We start from the raw sequence: 25,190 nt of genomic DNA, 5'->3' as shown, positions 1-25,190 counted from the left end.
AATAGAATAGAATTTTATTCTGAACAGTTTACAAAAGGCAACCATACAAACGTAGCAAAACTATAGAATAAGGGCCTGGCAAATTCAGCCAGTGGTTGTTAAAAGACCAAATTTAACATTCGGTAGGAACACAACTTTTTGAAAACCATTTGATTTTTTTCTGTGTCGGTGAGGACAAAATAGATGATTAGGTTAAGTTAAACGGATATGAAGAACGGTTGCAGGAACTGGGCATGGCTAAGTCTAGTGAAGAGAAGGACCAGGGGAGACAGGATAGCAGTCTTCCAATATTTGAGGGGCTGCCGCAAAGAGGAGGGGTCAAGCTATTTTCCAAAGCACCTGAAGGCCAGACAATGGATGGAAACTGAAAGAGGAGAGATTCAACCTGGAAATAAGGAGGAATTTTCTGACGGTGAGAACAATCAACCGATGGAACAGAAGTTGCCTTTGGAAGTTGTGGGAGCTTCATCCCTGGAAGCTTTCAAGAAGAGGCTGGACTGCCATTTGTCAGAAATGGTGTAGGGTCTCCTTCTCGGGTGGGGGGGAGGTTGGACTAGATGACCTACAAAGTCCCTTCCAACTCTGTTAATCTGATCAGATTTAAACATAAAATCCCCCCCCAAAAAACTCGGCCTCGGCTTCAAACTGTGATGCAATCTAGATTTTTGAATCCTGAAATGTTGCAAGTTTCAAAAATTTTATCTGCATCTACCTGGGTGAAGAACCCGTTGGTGGATGCGAGACTTCCTGCTGTTTGTTATCTCCTTGTGAAGAGACACTTACTCTTAGCAAAATACTATGCTGGACTTCACACCTCTGGTTCTAAAAACCATTTTATTTGATTATTGCCTCTGCCCTCTGGTGCCCATTGCCAGAACTGCAGTCTAAAGCGCATCTCCAAGGATCTCTCTAGGAGCATTTTTTTTTTTGTCACAACAGTATACACAAACAAATGTCATAGATAAAACAGCATATCTTGAAGAATATATATATATATATATAATTAAAATTATGCATCAACTATATTAATTGGATATAATGAAGGGAACAATAAGACAGGAACGGTAGGCACATTTGTGCTCTTATGCACGCCCCTTATAGTCCTCTCAGGAATGGGGTGAGGTCAATAATACACAGTTTTTGGTTGAAGATTTTGGGATTATGAGTAGAGACTATGGAGTCAGGTAATGAGTTGAAATTTGAAATTTATTTATTTTGTCATAACAATATATGTAGGTATCATACAAAAAGATTATATAGTATATAAACACATATATGAGTAAATATAAGGAGGTATAAGCATATATATAGGAAGAAGAAAAGGGAAAAAAAACAATAGGACAGAAACGGTAGGCACGTTTGTGCGCTTATGCACGCCCCTTATGGTCCTCTTAGGAATGGGGTGAGGACAATAGTAGAAAGTTTTTGGTTAAAGCTTTTAGGATTATGAGAAGAGACCACAGAGTCAGGTAAAGTATTCCAAGCACTGATGATTCTGTTACAGAAGTCATATTTTCTGCAATCTAGATTAAAGCGGTTGACATTAAGTTTAAATCTATTAGTTGCTCTAGTATTATTGCAATTAAAGCTGAAGTAGTCTTTGACAGGAAGGACATTACAATAGATGATTCTGTGAGTTAAACTTAGGTCTTGTCGAAGGCGACGGAGTTCCAAGTTTTCTAAGCCTAGGATTTCAAGTCTGGTGGGATAAGGTATTTTATTGTTTTCAGAGGAATGGAGAACTCTTCTTGTAAAATATTTCTGGACACGTTCAATTGTATTGATGTCAGAGATGTGGTGAGGGTTCCAAACAGGTGAGCTGTATTCTAGAATTGGTCTAGCAAATGTTTTATATGCTCTGGTTAGTAGTGTGGTATTTTTGGAAAAGAAGCTACGCAAGATTAGGTTTACAACTCTTAGAGCTTTTTTTGCTATGTAGTTGCAGTGGGCTTTGGCACTTAGATCATTTGACATGAAAATTCCAAAATTTAACGGGATGGGGGTCGTCTGTAAGGTAATGTCCATCTAGTATGTATTTAGTTTTTGGGTTCTTTTTTCCTATATGTAAGACCGAGCATTTGCTGGTTGAAATTTGCTGGTTGAAATGAAGTTCCAAGCATTAACCAAGCATATTGGTCAACTCATTGGTAGAGTAACCACGTGGCCCTTAGAAAAGATTGGGCCTCTGTGGCTCAGACTGGTAAAACAGTCTGTTATTAACAGCAGCTGCCTGCAATTACTGCAGGTTCAAACCCCACCAGGCCCAAGGTTGACTCAGCCTTCCATCCTTTATAAGGTAGGTAAAATGAGGACCCAGATTGTTGGGGGCAATAAGTTGACTTTGTATATAATATACAAATGGATGAAGACTATTGCTTGACATAGTGTAAGCCGCCCTGAGTCTTCAGAGAAGGGCGGGATATAAATGCAAATTAAAAAAAAAAAAAGATATCCAAGTGCTGTGTGATGGGTCTATTTGTCAATCCTGAATTTGATTGGGGTGTGGGATTGTTTGTATCCTTGGATAGTATGACATGAATTCAGTTCGACACAGTTTGGAGCTAAGGGAGGATGGAGCCTTCAGCCAAAACGTCATAGTTAGCCAATGAGTCAAGCACATTCCAACTGCTAGCTGACCAGAGGAGGAGGAGGAGGAGGAGGAGAAGTCACCAAGCAACCAGCTCCCATCCTGGTTGGACAAAGTGACAGTTTGTTTTGGGAACTTGAGAAACTGAAACTTATATCGGGGTGAAAAGCCCGGGAACTTCAGTACCAGCTTTTCACCAGTTAGTGCCAAAATGGCGTATCTAAATAAATTTGTTTTTTGAGAAAACGGAATGCCTTCGAGTTCGATTTGTGATGGATGCCTTACTTGGAACCTGACATTCTTTCTATGAAGATCTGAACTGTGCTAGCCATGGTAGGCTCTGCGTTAGTCGAAGGAAGCAAAAGTTGGATGAAGCAGGATAGGAAAAGTATTGGCGCCTTTGACCTTTGGTGTTGGAAAAGGTCCTTGAGATGACCACGGGCAGTCAAGAAAACAACCAAATTCAAAATTCTCACTCAAGATTACAAATGACCAGGCTCAAATTATCCTCCTTTGGATACATTATGTGAAGACCCAGGTCTCTGGAGGAGACTGGGATGGTGGGAAAGTTGGAAGGGGACAACCAGATGTCAGTTTTGGACGGTTTTGTGTTTTTTTTTGCTTCTTAACTGCCATATATTTTAGCGGGGGAAGTTGGGAGGGGGTTGTTGTTGGAGCAGTAGAAAGTTAGTCATAACAACATTCCGTTCTCAAGGACTTTTGCGTGCGTCTGATATAGACTGCCTGAAGATCGTATGCAATTGAGTGTGAAGAGTTGATTGGACAATGTGATGAACTTGTGAGTGTGGGGCAGGGCTGTGAACTGTCAACTGGGTGTGGAAAACCTGGAAGCTTTCAGTTTCGGGTTTTTCCCAAGTGTGCTAACACGACATCTCTAATAAATTGGAACATTGAAGAACCTCAAGCCTCAGAGTTTTATTTCGTTGGGGGTGTTCTTTGGAACCCTGACACCAGGTGGAGGAACTCGGTGGGTGTGGGACTTTTGGAAAACCAGGTTAGAGACAAATCTTCATGGTGAAAACTTATGTGGCTGATAGGAGTTAAATGTGACTTGATGGTACATCGCCAGTCCAGTAACAACAGTCTGCACTGCCCCTCTTCCTTATCAACTAATGATCTTGAGATGTTAGCTGGAGGTCCTTCTGCCTGCTACGTCCAACGGGTCCCTCACCTGTGAGATACAGGTGATATTTCAGCACCAAAAATGGATGCCATCCAGGTAAAATGTGTTTCGAAATGAAGCTTTACGAAGCCTTTCTCTATGTCCAGGGAAATCAGGTTGGCCGACGAAGCAGAACCAGAGACTGGGAAATTAATAAGCCTTTTGTGTTTCTGTACACATACAAAACACACACACCACAAATCTCTTTTGATTCAATTTTCTGGCTGTTTCATTTCCCTTCTCTTCCGCCACCATCTGTTGTCCTTCATGCAAACCGATCTTGGCATCCTCCGAAGAGACTCAGGGCAAGCAGCAAATCTCTTCGCCTTTATCGGCTAATGGGAGACAGCACTAATTGGAGCCCAAAGAAGGCCTCCCGACTCACCTTCTGGTCTGGCCCTTTTGCTAATCTAAACTAATGAGAAAATGAGCTTAGAAATGGCCTTACGATTTCCTAACACCCTTGATTTTGTCTGAAGGGGAGAGGAAAAAAAAATTTGCCTGCAAGAAGCATCATCTTTATCGCAGAAATAAAACGTTCCGCTGCAGTTGGGTTAAATAAACCTCTTCTAATTTGCTTCTCCAATGAAATTGCAAGAAGAGTAAAATGAGTATTATTATACACGATGAATTGGTATCTTTTTTTCTATTTCTGAATTCCCCCCCTCCAAATATTAATGCTTCACTTTATTCATTGGCTTGATCTGGCATTTCATTGCACTCCTTTCCTTAAGCTAGCCGATAATTTATTTTTTATTTATTTTGTCACACAGTATATATAAGCATTAGCATGAAATAACTAAACAATATATAAGCATATATACGAGTATGAGTATGTAATAACTATATTAATTGGATATAATGAAAGGAAACTGTAGGAATTTAGCACCCAGCCCCCTCCTAGAAGAATGAAATATTTTAGAAAATATTTAAAAAGGCAGAATATATTTCCCTGGATGAGAAATGGAGAAACATGTTTTAAAGACAAAGCAACTCCCCCCCCCACCTTTGTCAATGGGCCATTAAGGCCTGAGCCAGTCCATTGTCTACATGACAAAGATAGGATTAGCCTCTACCCATCTAGCAACAGAATCTTACCACATGGCAAGGGTCAAGCAAGCTTGAGAGACAACCTACAAGGCTAGCTAAGACTCCCACCCTCTGGGAGTCTGACAACCAATCAGTGCCCCAGAAAGTTCAAAGCTCAGAAAAAGCATAAAACCAGGGAGCATACAGGATCTCAGCCCTTTTTCTGTTCAGGAACTCAAGCCATGTGATCCTAACCACCATTAAACCATCTTTCCAAGCAGCCTCCATGTTTCCAGTGTCTTTGTCCCCACTTGGAACTGAACCCAGATGGATATTTCTTCCAACAAAACAATAGGACAGGAACGGTAGGCACGCTTGTGCTCTTATGCCCGCCCCTTACGGACCTCTTAGGAATGGGGTGAGGTCAATAGTAGATAGTTTTTGGTTGAAGATTTTGGGGATTTTGGGAAGAGACCACAGAGTCAGGTAGTGCATTCCAGGCATTAACAACTCTGTTACTGAAGTCATATTTTCTGCAATCAAGATTGGAGCGGTTCACATTAAGCTTAGATCTATTGTGTGCTGGTGTATTGTTGCGATTGAAGCTGAAGTAGTCTTCGACAGGAAGGACATTGTAAATAAATAATAATATGTAAATAAATAAATAATATAAATATAAATAATAAATAAATCAGATCTTTGCTTTATTATTTTTATTTGGTGGGCTCTGCTTTTAAATCATTTAGCCATTTCTAAACTAAGCACTCCTAACAAGCATCCGTGGTCGAATTATCACTTTAATTATCTTTCCCCATCTTTTTTTCGCTCTGCAAAAAAAATAATAATCTGCACGCAGAAAGGAGAACTGCGCCTGCGCGCACAAAAGCCTCTCTTCCCCCAACCCCCAGTTCGGCGGCTCTCAAAAGAGCCACCGCGCAGGCGCCCCGCGGTCCTCCCGTCCTTCCTCCAGCGCGCCTGCGCGAGGGCGAAGAGGCCGCTGGGAAAGGAGGGGCGGGATGGCGCACGCGCGCAAAGGCTTCGGCCGCTAGCCGAGCGTAAACAAGGCGCCGCTGTGAGGGAGATGAAGAGACGGTCGGAGAAGATGAGCCGGGCCGGGCGCCTCCGAGGCTGAGCCTCGCCGCCCTTCTTACGCTCCCCCGCCCGGCGAAGGACGAGCGACGAGGCCGCCATGAACTTAGCCAGCCAGAGCGGCGAGGCCGGCTCCGGCCAACTGCTCTTCGCCAACTTCAACCAGGACAACACGTAAGGGAGGGGGCGTGGCCAGAGGGAGCGCGCACGCGCGTGCCCGCGGCGTCGGGGGGGGCCTGGAGGCAAGAGCCAAGATTCGAAAGCGGGTGGGAGGGGGAGGAGGAAGAGGAGGGGGCGTGGCCAAAGATGCCCATTTCCCCCCCCCTCCACCTGCCTCCCATCCTCCCTTCTGGGACTTCCCTCCCCCTCCCAGCTGGTTGTGGATTATGGGCCTTGGGGTGTTGGTGTGGGGTGGGGGGAAGGAGGTGAAAAGACTAGCCTAAGCCATGCCCCGCTGGGATTTTCCACTCCAGAAAAAGGGTGGGGTGGGTGGGAAGAAGGGGCACCCAAAGGCCATCTAGCCCAGCCCTTCTCCCTGGGCTGGGGAGCCCATTGAGCCATCCTGGAAGGGGAAGGCAGCTCAGCCTTCTTCTTAGAGGCCTCCAGGTGGGAAAGGAAACCCCCCCCCCAAAAAAAAACTCCCGGGGGGGGGGAAGAGACAGTGGTCCCAAGTAGGGGTTCATTTGATTGGGTGGGTTTTGTAAAGGCAGGAGTGGGGGGGGGAGAAGAATGGAAGGTTAACCAAGATGGGGGGATTTGTCTCATTGGGGAGACAGGCCTGATATCCTCTCTCTCCCCCCCCCCCACCTTTGTGGGACCTATTTAAAAAAAGGAGATTGGGGTGCAGGATTGGTGACTCCGGTGAAGAACCACTTGCAACAGTAAATCAAAGTGCTGGATTCGTGACGTGTGGGAAAACGTGCATTTTGCCATGGAGAAAATCTCTTAAAACATCTCGTGTTCTGCAACCATGCCCTAAAAAAATCTATATTGTTGTATGTACATTGAGAGCTTACGCATCGGAAACAAATTCCTTGTCTGTTTAAACACACTTGGCCAATAAAGAATTCTGTTCTATTCTAAATTGGACTTTTATTCCTTTGGTTCTTGTTTCCTTCGCTGGTGTAGTCATTTAGGGTGGTAGGGTATTACTATTTTCTCCTCCTTTTATTGCTTTTTAACTCTAGCATGGGATGTATGTGGCTTAGAATTGCACGGACAGATAAATTGCATGTAAAATGTTTACCCTGGTTTGATTTTGTTGTAGTCGTGTCTGACTTTTCGTGACTTTTCGGATCATAGCGCACCAGGCTTCCCTTATCCTCCACAGTATCCCGGAATTGGTCCAAAATCATGTTTGTTGCGTCAGTGACCCAACCTAACCATCTCATCCTCTGCCTTCTCCCTTCTCCTATTGCCTTCCATCTTTCCTAACATCAGGGACTTTTCCAAAGGGTCCTCTCTTCTCATTTGGTGACCAATGAAGTTGAATTGAGCTTCAGGATCTGCCCTTCCAAAGGACAGTCAGGGTTGATTTAGGAGAATCTGAAAACCAAGAAAAGTTTTTCTTTTTCTTTTTTCTCCTCGCCATGGTACATCAGAACTAGACTGCGTTGTTTCTATGTGTCATATAATATATGTGGGTATGTGCATAATTTTGTATTTTGTCATGTTTCTGTAGTGTATATTGGAGGTGGTGACCCTTTGAGAGCTGTATGCAACGAAATTTCATTTTAATGTATGCTGATTAGTGTACGTTTAAAATGACAATAAAGTTATTCTTAAATTCTAAGCAGTTTGGGGTTAGATTTGCTCTTCATTCAGCTGTGGCCAGGCCTGCTCAGTGGTAGCCCCTATTTTAGGGAATTCTCCTTTCCTGGAACTATGGATATGGACCCTGTTGGCTGGGGAATTCTGGGAGTTGAAGTCCACTCATGGTGAAGCTGCCAAGGTTGGGAAACACTGTCCCAAAGTGCTCAGCAGTGGCTCAGGCATTCTGGGAATTGAAGTCCACTGCTTTTAACAATTGCCAAGATTATGAAATATTGCTTTAGGGTAGCACATTCTGACAGCTCACTCAGTCTTTGCAGTAATAAAAAAGCGAAGTTTCTTAAGTCCAGCTAAAAAGGCCCATGTAATGACCAAAAATGGGGGAAACCCCCCCCAAATTCCTGACTTATTTAAACATCTATGGAGATTCTCAATCATCCCGGTCATGGTTGTCCCAAAGATGTTTTTCAAAAGGCAACTGGACTTTCTTGGTTTTCTCCTTGAAAACATTTCGCTTCTCATCCAAGAAGCTTCTTCAGTTATTGAACAGAAGTTTCTTGGATGAGAAACAAAAATATTTCAAGGAAAAACAAAGTCCAGTTACCTTTTAAAAATATCTTTGGGATAGTTCCTAACTTAGCTAATTATTAATGCTGACTCTTTCCTCTAAGATTTTGCCTTCTTATAAAACAAATGTAATTTTTTTTAAAAAAATTCAAAGTTAGGAATATTGAAATGGAGGAGCAAGGAAGGAGGGGGAAGCCAATTTTTCCCCATCTTGTCACAGTCTGCTTTCACACAATTTTCTCACAACGTACCGGTTGAGAAAGTAACTATACTGTCTCAACTGTCTGTTCATTTTGCTTGAATGGGAGCACAGCTTTCCATGCTCACTCTAAACACCACGGGACCTGCATTGGAAGGCCAGCTCGGATGTTTTCTGTGTGGGTCGCTTGGGAGGGAAAACCCTAAGCTGGTTTGGCTGGTCCCGTCTCCCCTTTTGTGGGGCTTGTTCCGTTAGCTCCAACGGTGGTTCCTTGTGTGTATGTGTACATTTGTGAGTTGGCAGGAGGATACAGAACCGAATTGCTGCAGAGGCCTCATCTCTTGAATGCAAAGTAGGTTTAATTCTTGCAAAAAAGGAGAGGCATGGGTTAGATTGCTGAGGTATCAAAATAGGAGAAAATTAATAGATTTTAAAGAGAAGAGAAGAGAGGATGGGATGGGATGGGATGGGATGGGATAGAATAGAGAATAGAATAGAACAGAACAGAAGATGGGATGGGATGGGATGGGATGGGATAGAGAATAGAATAGAATAGAACAGAACAGAACATGGGATGGGATGGGATGGGATGGGATGGGATGGGATGGGATGGGATAGAATAGAAAATAGAATAGAACAGAACAGAACAGAACAGAACATGGGATGGGATGGGACGGGACGGGACGGGACGGGACGGGACGGGACGGAACGGAACGGAACGGAACAATGGAATGGAATGGAATGGAATGGAATGGAATAACAAAAGCAAGGATTTGCATTAGATCTTCACCAGTCTAAGTGGTCGTTGGTTTTAGCCATATTGTCGGGTTCGTGCCCAATGCCAAGTCAGGAACCACATTTTCAGATAATTGTGCATGGGAGTCACCCAACCCGTGAAGTCAGAGCCCGACCAATCGCATTTTGCTTTGAAAGTGGTGTGCGAACACAGTCTGTATCCAACCGTCGCATCTCTGTCAGGTCGTTCCTTCACAGGCTTGGTGATACGAAACATTTCTCATCGGTGGCTCATTTCAGGCCTCCTGCAAAAGTTCAGGGCCAATTGCTGCTAGAGGGGCAGGTTGTTACATTGGGTTTGTGTGGGCACAACTGACTTACAACCCACTTGATACTCCAGCTTCAGTTGCTGCAGGCAGATAAGGAATATGTCACGTCCAGCTTCGCTTGCGTTGCAATGCTTGCTAGGTATTAAAATATTAGATTTGGGAATGACCTTCCCTACTTTGAGAGTAGGAAGGTTGTTTGGTTGCTTCTACAGGTAGTCCTTGACTTACAAGAGTTAGTTTAGTGCAGGGGTCTCCAACCGGCAACTTTAAGACTTGTGGACTTCAACTCCCAGAATTCTGGGAGTTGAAGTCCACAAGTCTTAAAGTTGCTAAGGTTGGAGACCCCCGGTTTAGTGGACCGTTTAAAGTCACACTGAAAAAAAACGACTTTGTTTTTCACAGTTTACAACCTTTCTAGCATCCACCGCTGGTCGTGTGATCAGAATTCAGAAGCTTGGCCATTGGTTCATACTTACGACCGTTGCGGTGTCACCGGAGGGGGGGGTGTCACGTGATCCCCCTTTGCCACCTTCCGACGAGCAAAGTCAACGGGGAAGCCATTAAGCAAATCTCTGCACTTGTTAAATGAGTGAATTAGGGTTGTTAAGTGAATCCGGCTTCCCCGTTGACTTTGCCAGCCAGAAGGTCGCAAAAGGGATCGACCGCGTGACCCAAGGACACTGCAACCGTCGTAAGTACATGCCAGTTGCCAAGCCTCTGGATTTTGATCACGTGACCGCTGCAGGGAGGCTGCAACGGTCATTAAGTGTGGAAAACGGTCCTAAGTCACTTTTTTCCGGTGCCGTTATAAGTGGAGGACTACCTGTACGTGCTATTTAGAGAGCTGCATTTTGAAAAATCGGCACGCGGAGCTGGCCTTGAAAACTTTGAGAGCCGTTTCAGCAAAAGTTTTTTGGTAGGGACAGAGAAGGGGATACCCTGGAAGGGCGAGCGAGCCTCTTGACTGGAAAGGACAGTCAACGCCAACATTTCACTGTCCTGACAAGCAAAGGCTTAATTATTTATGTTCATCTCTCTCAGCAGTTGCTAATTGACCTCTGGTGGCATTTTTCTTTGACTAACTTTGTTTGTGGTCTGTGCGTGTCTTTGTGTCTTTTGATTGAAGGAGTTGTTGCTTCTACACAATAGAAGCAAAAGGGGAGGGGGATTTCAAGATTTCAAACCTTTATTGCCGATGGAAGGGAGGTTGGCCCCCTACTTATTGTCTTCGGTGGTCCTAGGCCCTTTTTGGGTGGTGGAGTCCAGGCAGAGGGCTCTGCGCTAGCCAGGATGTCTCAGCCTCTAATAAGATAGTGGAAGGTGGGAGGGAAGGAAGGAGATGGGAAGGGGAAGGAAGGAAGGAGAGATGGGAAGGAGAAGAAAAGGAAGGAAGGATCACTAATGATATTAGCTAGTTGGTTTATGAAAGTTCAGAGAGCAGCAAGGGGAAGGAAGGAGGGAAGGAAGGAAGGAAGGAAGGAAGGAAGGAAGGAAGGAAGGAAGGAAGGAAGGAAGGAAGGAAACATCCGCAAGAAAACCTCCAAGCTCAGAGAGCACCCAGGACTCCCCAGTTCAATCCAGAGCTACAGATATTCTCTTCTGTCAAAACCGGTGAATCTACCAGCAAGATGGTCTTCAGAGGCAGACCCACCAACATCAAGGCTAATAACCATCGGCTTTCCAGGATTTCCATCAATGCTCTCGACCCTTGTTTGAAGCCAGCAAGTCTGGTGGCCCGCATCCCATTTCATGGTAACAAATTCCAAATGTTGCTTAATTTCCCACTCCCTTCTCACTTCACTTATTATGAGATCCATTGGATCGTCTTATTAAAAAAAGAATCCGACCAAAACTCTTGGCTCTGTTTCGTGACTTCCAACATACTCCAAAAGGCAGTCTTGACTCTGTTTGAATTGCATTTCCCCTCCCCTTGGAGGGCAATAAAACAATATACCATTCTGCTGAATATTTCGTATTGCCAGATGACAGGATTATCATTAATGCATTTTGCTCTCCCCTTCTTTTTCCCCCCTTAAATCATTAGCAAGTGAGAACACACTGTGAGTTCTGCTTGCTTTAGAGTCCGTTAAAATTGATAGTGACTTATAAATAATGGGTAGAATCAACTCTATAAATAATCTCGAAACCACTAGATTAAAAATACTGACTTTCCCTTTGGGGCACATTATAGAGAACCGTTTTCGTTTTCTGTCCAAGTTGTACTTTCGAAAAGAAAATGAATTGTCGTGCGATTCGTGCCCGTGCTGAGATACAAATTAGTTTTTATAATCAATAGCTATTTCTCTTTTGGGGATATAATCAGCCTTAGCAATAAACTGAAAGAGAATATTCTCTCTCTCTCTCTCTCCTTTCCCAGCCTTCTCAACAGAAGAATTTTGCTTGGGAGACAGGACTGTAGACAAAACATTACTTAACTCGGCGCCAACAAATTTTACCGTGATCAACCCAATAGAAATACAATACACTGTGGCTAGACTTTGACTTATGGCCATAACGGAGCCTGCCTATCACACTTGTAAGCAGCGACGGTCGTAAAACGAGTTCCTCATGGCCCTGTTTTCATGACCTTGTTTTTGCAGTGGCCATTAAGTAAATCTCCGCAGTCATTAAGTGAACTAATTATTCACGATGGTTGCAGGTTTGCCGAAAAACCCAATAAGGGCTAGTTTTCGGGAAAGCATGGTCACGCAACCGCGGGACACTGCAAATGGTTATACATGTAGCTTTGTCCTGGAGTTTGGTCCCGTGACTGCAAGGGGATGGGGTGGGAGGCTGACCGTCTTAATTTCAAATCCAGGTCCTAAGTAGCTCCCAAGGTAGGTCCGTCAGCAGTCACTAAGCAGCGAGTCATAAGTCCTGCGGTTCTGTTTTGAGTTGTCCCTGCTTTCAACAGGCTGAGTTTATTGATCTGTGTCCGTTTTTTGGTGGGCTATGCAAGAAACGTAAAGGCTGATCATTGGATTTTACAGATGTCCGGCATTTGAAGGTCTCAGAAGAGTTGCTATGAATGTGGGCTCTTGGGTCAACATGATCACGTAAAATCAGGATCCTTGTTTGACCTCTTGTTTATTTTTCAGGTCCTTGGCTGTGGGCAGCGTGTTGGGGTACAAATTCTTCTCTCTCTCATCTGTGGATAAACTGGAGCAGATCTACGAGTGCAGTAAGTGTTTTGGGGGGTCCTTTCCTCTTTCTCGGTCTCACTTTTCCTAAATTACGGCCGCAGACCAAGGCAGGATTTCTCAGCCTCCTCAACGTGAGGACGTACGGACTTCAGTTCTTAGTTGCAAGCCTCTTTTTTTTTCCAGTGTTGCTGCCCAGTGAACGGCCACTAAATGAATGGTTGTAAGTCGAGGGCTACCTCTATAATGGGAGCATTCTGATTTCCGATATGAGGGAGCCTTCTGTGAAAGAAGACTAGTTTAGTTTTTTGGACTGACCTGGAGCCCATCCTCGGGAAATTTCTCTCTCTCCAAAATGTGTGCATTGGGCTATTCTGTGTGCGGTAGTTATATGGTGCCTGTTGTATGCGGCTTTTTAGTGTTTGATTGGCGTGTTGATGGCTGGCTATTAAGTCACTGGCTGTTGACATACCACATTTTTAGGAGTATAAGACGCACCCTAATTTTTGGGGAGGAAAATAAGAAAAAAGCTGATTGGCAGGTGGAACGGCCTCCCGGAATACCCCCAATCAGCTGTTCCTAGAGGTGAATTTTAGCAACAAGTTCCTTGGTTGTGAGCTCTGTGCCTTGCTTTTCTTTTTTTTTTTTTGCTTTTTTTTCTGCCTCTGAAACTCAGTTTCAGAAAAAACTTTTTTCTGCCTCTGAAAGCCTCCGAAACAGAACTTCAGAAAAAAAGCCTCTGAAGCTCCGTTTGGGGCTTTTTTTTTCTGAAACTCCGTTTCTGATGTTTTTTTCAGCCTCTGAAACCTCCGTTTGAGAAGCTGGGTGGGGCTATATTCGGAGTATAAGACGCACCCAGATTTTCACCCTCTTTTTTGGAGAGGGGGAAAGGTGCGTCTTATCCTCCGAAAAATATGTTACATTCAATTTTGCAGCTACTAAGATTGTTGGGTGAGCAGGCACAAAAACAGCCAGGGAAGTGATTGAAGCCTGGGAAACTGGGCCCCTCGTCGTCTGTGAACCGCCCTGAGTCCTTCGGGAGATGGGCGGTATACAAATATAATAATAATAATAATAACAGGAGTCCTGATTTACCCCCAGCTTAGCAAATACTTAGGCGAAGGCTGGGCAGCACAAGAAAACAACAGCCAGTGACTTAATAGGCAGCCATCCACACCCCAATCTGTGATTGGCTGTCATTTGCTTGTGCTTCCCTGGCTGTTTTTGTGCCTGCTCGTCCAACAATCTTCATAGCTGCAAACTTTGAATGTATGTCAACAGCCAACAACTTACTAGCCAGCCGTCAACACCCCAATCAACAACTAAAAAGCCCCACACAACAGAAGGGGTGTCAAACTTGGATTTCACTGAGGGCCGCATCAGGGTTGTGTTTGACTTCGTGGGGGCGTGACAAAAGTGGGCATGGCCAGGTTGACATCATTTGTGTTGGGGGCACCTGTGTTGGGGGCACCTGTGGTCCCGAGCTCCATTTTTGGCTGCGACGGCCTCCTGCAACCTTTTGCCAGTGAAAAAGGAGTTCGGGAGGGCCTCCGTTTTTGCTGTCAGAGGCACCGCGGGCCGGTCCTTGGCTGTTTCCAGGGCGGCCCCGCGGGCCAGATCTAAGCACCCCGCAGGCCGGATCCGACCCCCGGGCCTTGAGTTTGACACCCCTGCACAACGGGCACCATATAAATACAACACATAGAATAGCCCAAAGCACACACACTGCTAGAGAGAAGTTCCCGGCGACTAAACCAGATTGGATCCTGCATGTAGTACTCGTGTGAAGCCCCCACTTTGTCTCAGACTTCTTGGATTTCTCTGACTCACTCAGAGAGCAGACGGATGTCCAAAAGACTCATGAATCAAAACCCCTAAAGTCATTAACTTCCTGGCCTTTTTCCTAGTTGGCCAACACCGACTGCAATGCCATTTGAAACATTACGATTTATATTAATAGCTCCATCCCAGGAAGTCTCACTAGCATGTCTTTAGCGGCACCAATTTTTAGCTGCTTTTTATTTACAGCTCTCAAAGCTCCAGCAAGTGAAGGGCTTTTACCCCTCTTGTTCTTTCGCCTTACCCACTTAACAGCTTCTCACTTCTCGCTGAAATATGGCAGGCTATTTATAGGCAGCTGTGCTTGGAAATGGCAACCTATTGATCCGAGAGAGAGAGAGAGAGAGAGAGAGAGAGAGAGAGAGAGAGAGAGAGACGGTCTCTGGCTGGCAGTAGTTTAATTGACTGCCTCCATGTTCTAGTTCAGTTGGAAATGGTCCGTCTCTTAGACCCATGCACCTCTGCCCTTGTTTTTAAATAATCTGCGTACTGCTATCGTCTTTCCCTGAAAATAAGACCCTGTCTTGTATTTTTTTGAACCCCAAAAACAAGGGGAAAAAATCTGCCTCTGCCTCCAAGCAATTTTGCCTTGTTGCAGCAAAAAGCCTGCTTTACTTTCATTTTCGTTTTCAGCATAGCTTGATTAGCACAAGAAAAAAAAAATTGCCTCCCAGCAATTTACCTCCTACAGCAAGCAGCAGAAGCCGCGCAGCAATAGGCCATGGCAATCCCTGCAGCCTGGAACAGCTGAGAGTCGGCTGCTTGTGTTAATCAGGCTGTGCTGAAGCTAAAACCGAAACAGGCTGTTTGCTGCTTGCTGCAAGGAGGTAAATTGCTGGGAGGCAGAGGCCAAAGGGTGGGGCCAGTGATGGGCCGGGCTACATTCGGTATATAAGACGCACCCAAATTTTCACCCCCTTTTAGGTGGGAAAAAGGTGCATCTTACACACTGAAAAATACGGCAAGTAGTAGGGAGCTCCACCCCATCCATCCCCATCCTAGCTTAATTTTTACCTGTGCACCCTGGATTGGGTAGGGGTCTTAATTAGGGCTTATATTGGGTGCATGTGTAAAAATCAAGCTAGGACTTACTTTCTGAGTAGATCTTATTTTCGGGCAAACACGGTAATACAGTTTCTTGGGGGGGGGGGAGCTGAGTCTCGTGAGCTCTTTCCTCTCCTGCACTTGCAGTTAACCCAGTCGGTTGTTCTTTCTTTGTTTCGTGCCACCCCCGTTCCCTTCCCACGGTTGCTCCCGCAGATGACACCGAAGACGTTTGCATCGTGGAGCGGCTCTTTTCCAGCAGCCTGGTAGCCATCGTGAGCCTCCGGGCGCCTCGCAAGCTGAAAGTCTGCCACTTCAAGAAAGGGACGGAGATCTGCAACTACAGCTACTCCAACACGATCCTGGCCGTCAAACTGAACAGACAGGTGAGTGGGGTACCGCTTAGGTGAGCTGCCGCCGCCGCCGATGGTGGCGAGAATGCAGTATTGCAAGCTAACTCTGCCGATCGCCAGTGGTTCGATCCTTAACATATTTCTCACTTAGCAACCTATATTTTGGGTTTAATTGTGGTCGTAATTCAAAGACTACCTGTATAAGTGCTATTGCTATTGCATTCTGTTTCTCTCTCTTCTTCTTCTTTTATTTCCCTCACCTAGAGATTAATTGTCTGCCTGGAAGAGTCTCTGTACATACATAACATACGGGATATGAAGGTGCTGCACACCATCAGGGAGACGCCCCCCAATCCTGCTGGTAAAGATGCTCCTTACTCTCCTTTGATCCTCCTCTGACGCTGATACCTTTCCGCTCCCCGTTTTAGCTGGTTCCATCCAAAAGAGTAAGGTTTGCTTGTTACTCCAGGGGATGTTAGTGTCAGGCACAAAAGACCAGGACCACATATGGAAGTTGCAGTTTATTTATTATTATTTATCTCTCTATCTATATCATTTGTCTGTCTGTCTATCTATCATCTATCTATCTATCATCTGTCTCTATCATCTATCTATCATCTATGTGGCTGTCTGTCTGTCTGTCTATCTATCTATCTATATAATTTGTCTGTCTGTCTATCTATTTATTTATCTATCTATCTATCTATCTTACAGATTAATATAAAGAGGGCTTCAACCATACTGATTCCCCCACACACACAAAAAAACACCCATCATTCAGGCCTGGCCAGCCAAAGTCCACTAAAGGTGGATATTATTATCGTCATAATTAATCTTGATTCTTCCATGACATTTTTTGGAAAGGAGAGTTCTCCAATCGCGCCGTTTCCTGTTTTTTTCTCAGGATTGTGTTCCCTGTCCATCAACAATGATAACTGTTACCTGGCCTATCCAGGGAGTGCGACCATTGGCGAAGTCCAGGTTTTCGACACCATCAACCTGGTAAGATCCTTCAGGTTTCCGCCAGGCTCTGAACTCCGAAAAGTGGGGGGTTATTTGCGGGTGGCCAACCGGCTGAGTGGGTGGGTGGGAGGGAAGGCAGGAACCGCCATTCTGCACTAAGGTTTTTTGTTGCATTCCCGGGCTTCTCCGCAGAGGGCTACCAACATGATCCCCGCGCACGATAGTCCTCTGGCTGCCCTGGCTTTCGACGCAAGCGGTACAAAACTTGCCACCGCCTCGGAGAAGGTGCGTTTCCAATCCCTTCTCTGGGAAAAGTAAATAAAAAAAGGGGGGGGAGGGGGAGGAAACTTGTGGATCCCGAGAGGTTCTCAAGTGACAGGCAGAGAAAGCAAAATGTCCCTTTGGAGAAGGATGGCTTTGATGGCTTCAAAAGAGGCGGTTCTTCTTTCTCCCGCAGGGCACCGTGATCCGGGTATTTTCCATTCCAGAGGGGCAGAAGCTCTTTGAATTCCGAAGGGGCATGAAGAGGTGATTGTGTGATTGCAACTGAAGATTGGGGGAGATTTAAGGCTGCCTGAAGTCTTCTGTCTCTGAATGTTTCAACAACGCGAGCAGTCCCTTCCTTCCTTCCTTCCCCCTTCCTTCTCCCCCTCCTTTCACCTCCCCCTCCTATTCTCTCCTTCCTTCCTTCCTTCCTTCCCGCCATCCCTCCTATTCTCCTTCCTTCCCCCTCCTTCTCCCCCTCCTTTCATCTCCCCCTCCTATTCTCTCCTTCCTTCCTTCCCTCCCTCCTATTCTCTCCTTCTTCCTATTCTCTCCTTCCTTCTTTTCCTCCCTCCCTCCTATTCTCTCCTTCCCTCCCTGTCCTATTCTGTACTTCCTTCCTTCCCTCCCTCCTATTCTCCCTCCCTCCCTCCCTCCCTCCCTCCTATTCTCTCCTTCCTTCCTTCCTTCCTTCCTTCCCGCCATCCCTCTTATTCTCCTTCCTTCCCCCCTCCTTCTCCTCCTCCTTTCATCTCCCCCTCCTATTCTCTCCTTCCTTCCTTCCCTCCATCCCTCCTATTCTCTCCTTCCTTTCTTTCCTCCCTCCTATTCTCTCCTTCTTTCCTTCCTTCCTTCCTATTCTCTCCTTCCTTCTTTTCCTCCCTCCCTGTCCTATTCTGTACTTCCTTCCCTCCCTCCTATTCTCCTCCCTCCCTCCCTCCTATTCTCTCCTTCCTTCCCTCTTCTCTCCCTCCCTCCCTCCTATTCCTTTCTTCCTTCTCCCCCTCCCTCCTTTGACCTCCCCCTCCTATTCTCTCCTTCCTTCCTCCCTCCCTCCCTCCCTCTCATTCACCCACCCAACTACCCATCTTCCTTTCTTCCTTCCTTCCTTCCTTCCTTCCTTCCTATTCTCCTTCCCTCCCTCCTTTCATCTCCCTCTCCCTTCCTTCCTTCCTCCCTCCCTCTTCACCCTGGTTGACCCACCGTCTCTTCGCGTCCTTCCTCCAGGTGCGTCAGCATCTCTTCGTTGGCCTTCAGCATGGACGGCATGTTCCTGTCGGCTTCCAGCAACACAGAGACAGTACACATTTTCAAACTGGAGACTGTGAAAGAGAAGTAAGTTTTGGGAGGGTGGCAGGGCGATCCCTGAATGGGCTTAAACGACCGAAGGGAAGGGGGCTGACCGGCCTCATCAGCCGGACCCCCTTACAAGAGAAAGAAAAGTTGGGGAGGGGATAGAGGGGAGGGGGATTGTGTCCTGTCCTACCTCTGCCTGCAATTTTGTGGATCAGATTTTCTGCAGTGGCACAAGAGATGGCTACTTCCTGTCATCTGTCCCAAAAAAAAACCCACAAAAAAACACTTCTTTGAAAAGAAGACCCACCCCCAACTCCTTGGATGGACAGTCACGTTTTTAAGGCGACAGTTTTGAAGATCTTCTCTCTTCCCTCCTCCTTCCTTCCCTCCGTCCTAGACCTCAGGAGGAACCCACAACCTGGACGGGGTACTTTGTGGAGACCATTCGGACTTTCCCAAACTACCTGCCTGCCCAGGTGACCGAAATGTTCAACCAAGGCCGAGCCTTTGCGACAGTCCGGCTCCCCTTCTGCGGGCACAGAAACATCTGCGCCTTGGCCACGTGAGTAGCGGCACGGCATGAGAGCTTTTTCTGAAGTGGAGATGGAGGCTGATGGAGCCCCTCAGGGGATTCCAGGTTCACAACTGGGCAGTGTTGGTGTTGGTCATAGTCATACAGCCTTGAGACTCCTCCTCCTCTTCTTCTTCTCCTCCTCTTCCTCTCCACAAACCTCAAAACCCACTGTCTTCTCAGGGTGCCGTCAGCCAAACAGTGTAGGCTGGCGACCCCCAGGGAGAGAGCCTTCTCGGTGGGGGCACCTACCCTCTGGAATGAGCTTCCCCCAGGACTTCGACAACTTCCTGACCTCCGGACCTTTCGCCGCGAGCTGAAGACATATCTATTCTTCCGAGCAGGACTGGCTTAAATAGGGTTTTTAAACATGGATTTTACTGGGGTTTATTTTATATTTTGTATTGTATTTTAAATTTAGGCAATATTGAATAAGTTTTTTAAATAGTGTTTTTATTGTAATATATTGTATTATTTTATCTGCCTGTTCACCGCCCTGAGTCATTCGGGAGAAGGGCGGTATAAAAATTAAATAATAATCATTATTATTATTATTATTATTATTATTATTATTATTATTATTATTATTATTATTATTATTATTATTCTGGCATTGCTAATATTGGTGGCAAGACGTTTCACGACCAACCTAGGTAACCTCATCAGTGCTTAGCTGACTAAGCACTTAGCTGAACAAAATCTTTTGTTTCCTTCTAGAATTCAGAAAATTCCCCGACTGTTAGTAGCAGCTGCCGATGGGTATCTCTACATGTACAATTTGGACCCTCAGGAAGGGGGTGAATGCACACTGATGAAACAGCACAAGTGAGTCCCCTCCCTCGCTGTCTCTTCCCCCTTTGCACAAAATTCTTCTTTTGAGGGCTGGTCCTAAACCCATGGGATGTGGTGGCTTAGTGGGGACACCCAAAGAGACCATTAAGGAGAAATTCCTTGACAATTACAACAAGTAATGTAATTACTGTGGGGGGAAAAACCCTCATAAAATCGAATCAGTTACATGATGACCCTTCGATGACCAGCACGATTTAATGCCTGTAATTCTGGCCTCGGTTACAGTCGTTAATCAAGGACCACCGGTGTGCCAAAAATGATTAAAACTAGACTCTGTTGGAGGAGTCTTTTGGACCTGAAATAAATAGCCATAGCACTTATATTCCACAGTGCTATCGCTTAGAGTGCTTTGCAGCCCTCTAAGCGGTTTACAGAATCAGCATTTTGGCTCCCAAACAATCTGGGTCCTCCTTTTACCCACCTTGGAAGGATGGAAGGCTGAGTCAACCTTGAGTCCGGTGAGATTCGAACTTGCCAAATTGCAGGCAGCTGGCAGGCAGCAGAAGTCACAGTGCTGCACTCTAACCACTGCGCCACCACGACTCATAAAGCTGGTTTCCTGCCGGTATCGCTGAATTTTCCTGCCGAACGTCCGGCTGTGCTGTGGAGGCCATCAGGGCACGCCGGGTTGAGGTACCCTTGTCTGTTTCCCTAGGTTGGATGGCAGCATGGAGCCAGCCAATGAAATTCTAGAATCTGCCTCTCACGACAGACCATTGGTAGCACAGACCTACAGTGCCGCTGTGACCAGAGGTGCTGCTTATATGCCTTCTTCACCCACAAGACATGGTAAGAACCACGCAGGAACCTTCCACTTGTAGACCGAGAAGTTTGCAGGGATCCCCGTCGGGGAGAATGCCATCCATTTGACTTGGCTCAAAGGCCCGTCTTGTGGTTGTCACCTTCTCAGTCAACACTAACAGGGAAGCATTGATTGCGTCACCATTGCCTTGGCAACAACAATAGGCAACAGAACTCGGTTGGTCGTCTTTCTACCACTTGTCCGTTTCTAGGTTGATGGTCATGGTTGGTGACTTAAGAGATGGTCTCTCTCCTGCTCTTTGGTGGAAGAGCCTTATTGTCAGGGTTCCCAGTAATACAGTCATAGCAAAAAAAAACAAAAAACCCTCAGGTAAATTCCTCAAAGAACAGTTTTATTGGATATATCGTATTGGCACAGGCTGGTGTAAAAACCGACTCTGAAGGTTCCTGCGGTTTTCACTTAATTAAAAGTAAATGTTTTCTCACTTCCCCAATCAGTCACATGGTCCAATCAAGGTGCCGTCCGGTTTCTTGGTAACTTCACTCCTCCCCTCTCCTACCACCCGTGGGAATGTCCTTGGTACCAGGAGAAAGTACTTTGTTTTGGCTACAAACCGCAGCTATCTCTATTCCCCCCCTCCCTAGCCCTCAGCTCCAGTGTGGCAACACTGAAGCCTCAAAATGGCCTTGGTCAGGTCAGCTTCAGGTCTGATACTTGTCCTTTTGATCTGCTGTCCTTCTCCAGAGAGTCACAGCCAAGGGGGTAGGACTTCCAACAATGATTGAAGGAGGGCTGCAGAATGCTATTCTGACCTAGGCTTCCCCAAAAAGCACGAAGCAGAATCCCGGTCCCAACAGAAACCCCTTTTTATTAAGCTACTGTGAATTCCTCTCATTCACATCCAGCAAAGTCTTTCAAAGGAGAATTTACAGTCACAGGCCTTATCTGGCTTGGAGAGCTGCCAGGCCGATATCTTCAAAACTTGGCAAGGAGTCTCAGAGAGTCACAAACCAGTTAGGTGAACTAATTATCTCCTGCAAACTCCACTCTCCTTTCGTTCCTCTTTATTCCCTATGGGAGGGGCCATTCACCGTCCACTTGTAGCTTTACTCCTGAGTCGACCCTTGTTCCTTAGCTGTTCCCTTCTCCTGGCAGCTCTGTGCATGCGCACACTGGGAACAGTATCCAGCTGTTCTTCTGCCTCACTGATGTCTGACTCCGAAGGCAGCTGATACGTGTCAGATGGCCCTGGCCCCACTTCTGCCTCTGATGCAGAGCCCTCATCAGAGCCTTTCCCAGACTCCAGGACTGGCCCAGGTTCCTCCCCAACCTCCTCACTGTCCGAATCTGCTGGCTGCTGGCGGGCCACAACAAATGCTTCCCTAGGAACTCAAGGGATCTTGGGTCATGAATCCTTCTAGAGTTGAACAAGAAGGGACCCATAACTGCTCTTCCAAAAGGCAACTGGTCTTTCTTGTTTCTTTGTTTGTTTTTCCTTGAAAACGTCCCGCTTCCCATCTAAGAAGCTTCTTCAGTTCTCCTTCATCCAAAAACTTCACTTCTTCTCATCCTAGTTTTGAAGAAGCTTCTTGGTTGAGAAGCGAAAACATTTTCAAAGTGGAAAAAGGGGGGAAAAAAATCAAGAATGTCCAGTTGACTTTTGGAAAAGTCCCCTTCAGGACCACAACCGTGATCCAGATGACGGAGAACCTCCACGGACAACCGAGAAGGACCCATTTTACTTCTGAACGGTGTCTTCTTTTTCGTCTCTCTTCAGTCTACAACGAAGATCTCGGGGCCGTTGGTGGCGTTTGCCTGGAGGACGACATCAGCGCTCTGCGACTAGACGAAGACAGCGAACATCCTCCCATGATCCTTCGGACTGATTGAACTTCAACCTGTGAATTGCACTCCCCCAAGCTGAGAACGCCAGCCTGACACTTCCGGAGGACTCGTGTCGACGCTGCTACGGACTTCGGCCTGAGCCAAGCGTGTGTGATCCTCGAAGGAAGACAGACTTCCCTCTGAAATCAAAGCAAAACCTACATACACACACACACCATCCTAGCTTCTACTGCCGGTTCTATACCCCCAGAGGTGGAAATGCACACCTAGATTTCACTTCGCTTTTTTTTTTCTTTCTTTTTTGGTAGCCGTCAGGAAATAACCCGTATATTTTTCCGTTGTTGCCAAACAAACAAAAAAGAAAACCAAACCCTGCTATTTATTCAGCACCTTTGAGCTTTGCATGCCTCCTTGTGCCAAGTGAAAATAGGCGAGCCGATTCATTTTATAACTTGTGTTTTTTGTTTTTTTAATTTCTTAAAAGAAAACAAGTTTGCGAACTTCACACTGGGCATTGGCGAGGGGAAGGAAGAGCGGCGAGGATGAGCTCAAGATGCTTTAGCTGCTTCTTCTGCCTGGACAAAGAAAATAATAATTTTTTTTTTAAAAAAAAGAAAATCCGAGTGGCTTTTTTTGCGCACGGCTTAAGAGGCGTGCGTGCCTGGAGAATTTGAGACACTACTTTTACTAAAGATCAAGCGTTTCCCCGCCCCCTCCTCTGAATCTCTCCCCCACCCCTTTCCTCTGTCTTCATGATCCATTTCCTCTTTTCTCTGGTTTGTATCATTATTATTATTTTTTGCTTTCTCCCTGGCTTTTCAGACCATTTTGGTAATTAAAACTTTTCCTGATTCTACTTCTTCTGTGGGATTGTGGGATTTGTCTCTTCCAACGTGGGCCTTGTTTTCCAAGCATCTTCCACTGTAAATACAAGGTTTTGGTCAGCCAAGGAGAGAGAGAGAGAGAGAAGGGAAGAGAAAGGCTTTATCTGTCTCTCGGAGCCATCTTTAGAAGCTGTGTGAAGCCAGGAATCCTGGCTCGGCAGACCACAGAAGCTTGCATATTGATGGCAAACAACCAGGCAGTGGAGAGATCTGAATTTTGAGGGCAAGAGATGAATTGGAACATCTGGAGGGGTGCACACATTGGCAATCCCTTAAATCCCTTAAATGTTTTGGGATCTCTATGTGGAACTCCAGGAATTGCTGGGATGTGGCAATCTCTTCTCGATCCCTTTTTCCATTTTTGAATCTAAATCTCTTCCCAGCCCTGTTCCCTGGGATCCCGGTTCAAGCCGGCTTCTGCGTTCTTTGGCTACATGCTTGGTCTTGACATGTCAAATCTGTCCTCCTTTATTTGCTTGCTTGAAGAGTGAAGGAAACCGGCTATGCTTGTTACCAGCATCATGGTTTGTTACGCCAAAATCCACACACACACCCCAAACCCCAGGCTTCATACGATTGTCATAACCCTGGCTAGCATGTTGACTTTAACAAGTGTTAAGTTCTTAACCAGAAAGTATGTTCCTTCTTGCGGTTAGTTTTATCCGAGCTGTATAAAATCTACTCGCCTCACTTGAAATCCTTTCCCTGTCTGTAGCTTTCTTAAAAACTCTTTTGAGAAAACCGTTCAACTCCCTAGATCTATTCCGGGTTTGTTTGCTGCTGCTGGACAAAAACCCCTTATTTATTTTGTTTCTCCTTTTTGCAGCTCCTGTGGATGTCGACCGTAATCTCTTTCTTCCCTCCTCTTGTCGGAAGGTTTATATCCTTAATATTTGGCATATTGTCGTGCTGTGCTTTTAACTCCCCTCCATCGCAACTGCTACTAACAGTTAGCTTTAGGAGGTTAAAAGGATGAAGCCTGAACTTTGGGGTGACATCTGAAGGATGTCTTCAAAGAAAGAACTCATTTTTAGCACGTCCGTTAAGGTCCTCGTGTCCCCCTTAAGTTGTTGTTCAAGGTTTAAAACGGAATCATGTTCCTGTATCCTATTTTATTTTATTTTTTGTCTCCTTGGTTGCAGCTCTTCCTCCTCTCGAAGGTGTTACATGGCCTAACCTGTTGTGTCATTTCTCACTTCCAACAGCTTGCGCAAAGGTTGTCGTGTCATGGGGGGGAAAAAACAACAACCCAAGTTTGTTTGCGACTGCCAGGACTTGGATGAAAGTGTGACCAAAATCGGAGGAAAAAAAAAAAACTGCCTTTTCATTACTGAGCTGTAATGTGCCTTGTTCCATTTTTTTGTTTTTTGTTTCGAACCTTTGAGATTTGTTTCCGTGCGCCAACAAGAAAAATGATGTGAAGGGGGGGGGGGACTTTTTTAGGGTGTGAATGTTTTTTTTTTTTTCATAGAACTTTAGCCCTCTTGGAGTTCCCTTCCCCCCTTTCCCTCCTTTTGATTAAATTACCACTAGGTCTTCCTCTATTGTGGCTTTCTCTTCTGGGAACCAAAATAAATGAAAATGTTTGGCGGAAAGAAATGTAGGGGAAAAAAAAAACGGGGGAGGGAGGGGAGACTGTGTCTTTGCAAGAAGGAAAAAAAAAACTTTCCCCCCCATTTCTCCTGCTATTATCTCAATTCAGGGTTTTTGGTTGGTTAGTTGGTTTTTGGTTCTTTTGTTATTGTTGAGTTGGATCAAAACAAGATCCTTAAAAGTGCACCAGGAATTTCTCAGGAAAGAATCCCGAATAGGCCAAGCTTTCCCGGAATGGAAAACTTAAGTAATTCACTACGTGGCCACTAGATGTTCACCATCTTCTGGGTTTAAT

At 45.7% G+C, this 25,190-nt stretch overlaps 1 protein-coding gene across 1 annotated transcript; it reads left to right on the top strand.

Annotated features, from left to right (window-relative positions):
- The first annotated feature begins 5,795 nt into the window (after positions 1-5,795).
- On the top strand, positions 5,796-24,841 carry WIPI2 (WD repeat domain, phosphoinositide interacting 2). The gene is made up of 12 exons (XM_058157566.1): positions 5,796-6,062; positions 12,587-12,669; positions 15,728-15,897; positions 16,129-16,225; positions 16,769-16,866; positions 17,020-17,112; positions 17,285-17,355; positions 18,319-18,426; positions 18,785-18,949; positions 19,676-19,783; positions 20,466-20,599; positions 22,351-24,841. Exons 1-12 carry the CDS (start codon positions 5,989-5,991, stop codon positions 22,461-22,463), a joined length of 1,314 nt encoding a protein of 437 aa, XP_058013549.1. The 5' UTR covers positions 5,796-5,988; the 3' UTR covers positions 22,464-24,841.
- The last annotated feature ends 349 nt before the right edge of the window (positions 24,842-25,190 follow it).

This window comes from Ahaetulla prasina, chromosome 14 (assembly GCF_028640845.1).
Source record: "Ahaetulla prasina isolate Xishuangbanna chromosome 14, ASM2864084v1, whole genome shotgun sequence".
Lineage (NCBI taxonomy): Eukaryota > Metazoa > Chordata > Lepidosauria > Squamata > Colubridae > Ahaetulla > Ahaetulla prasina.
Note: the sequence above shows the minus strand (reverse complement) of the source record. Positions and strands in the feature narration are given on the sequence as shown.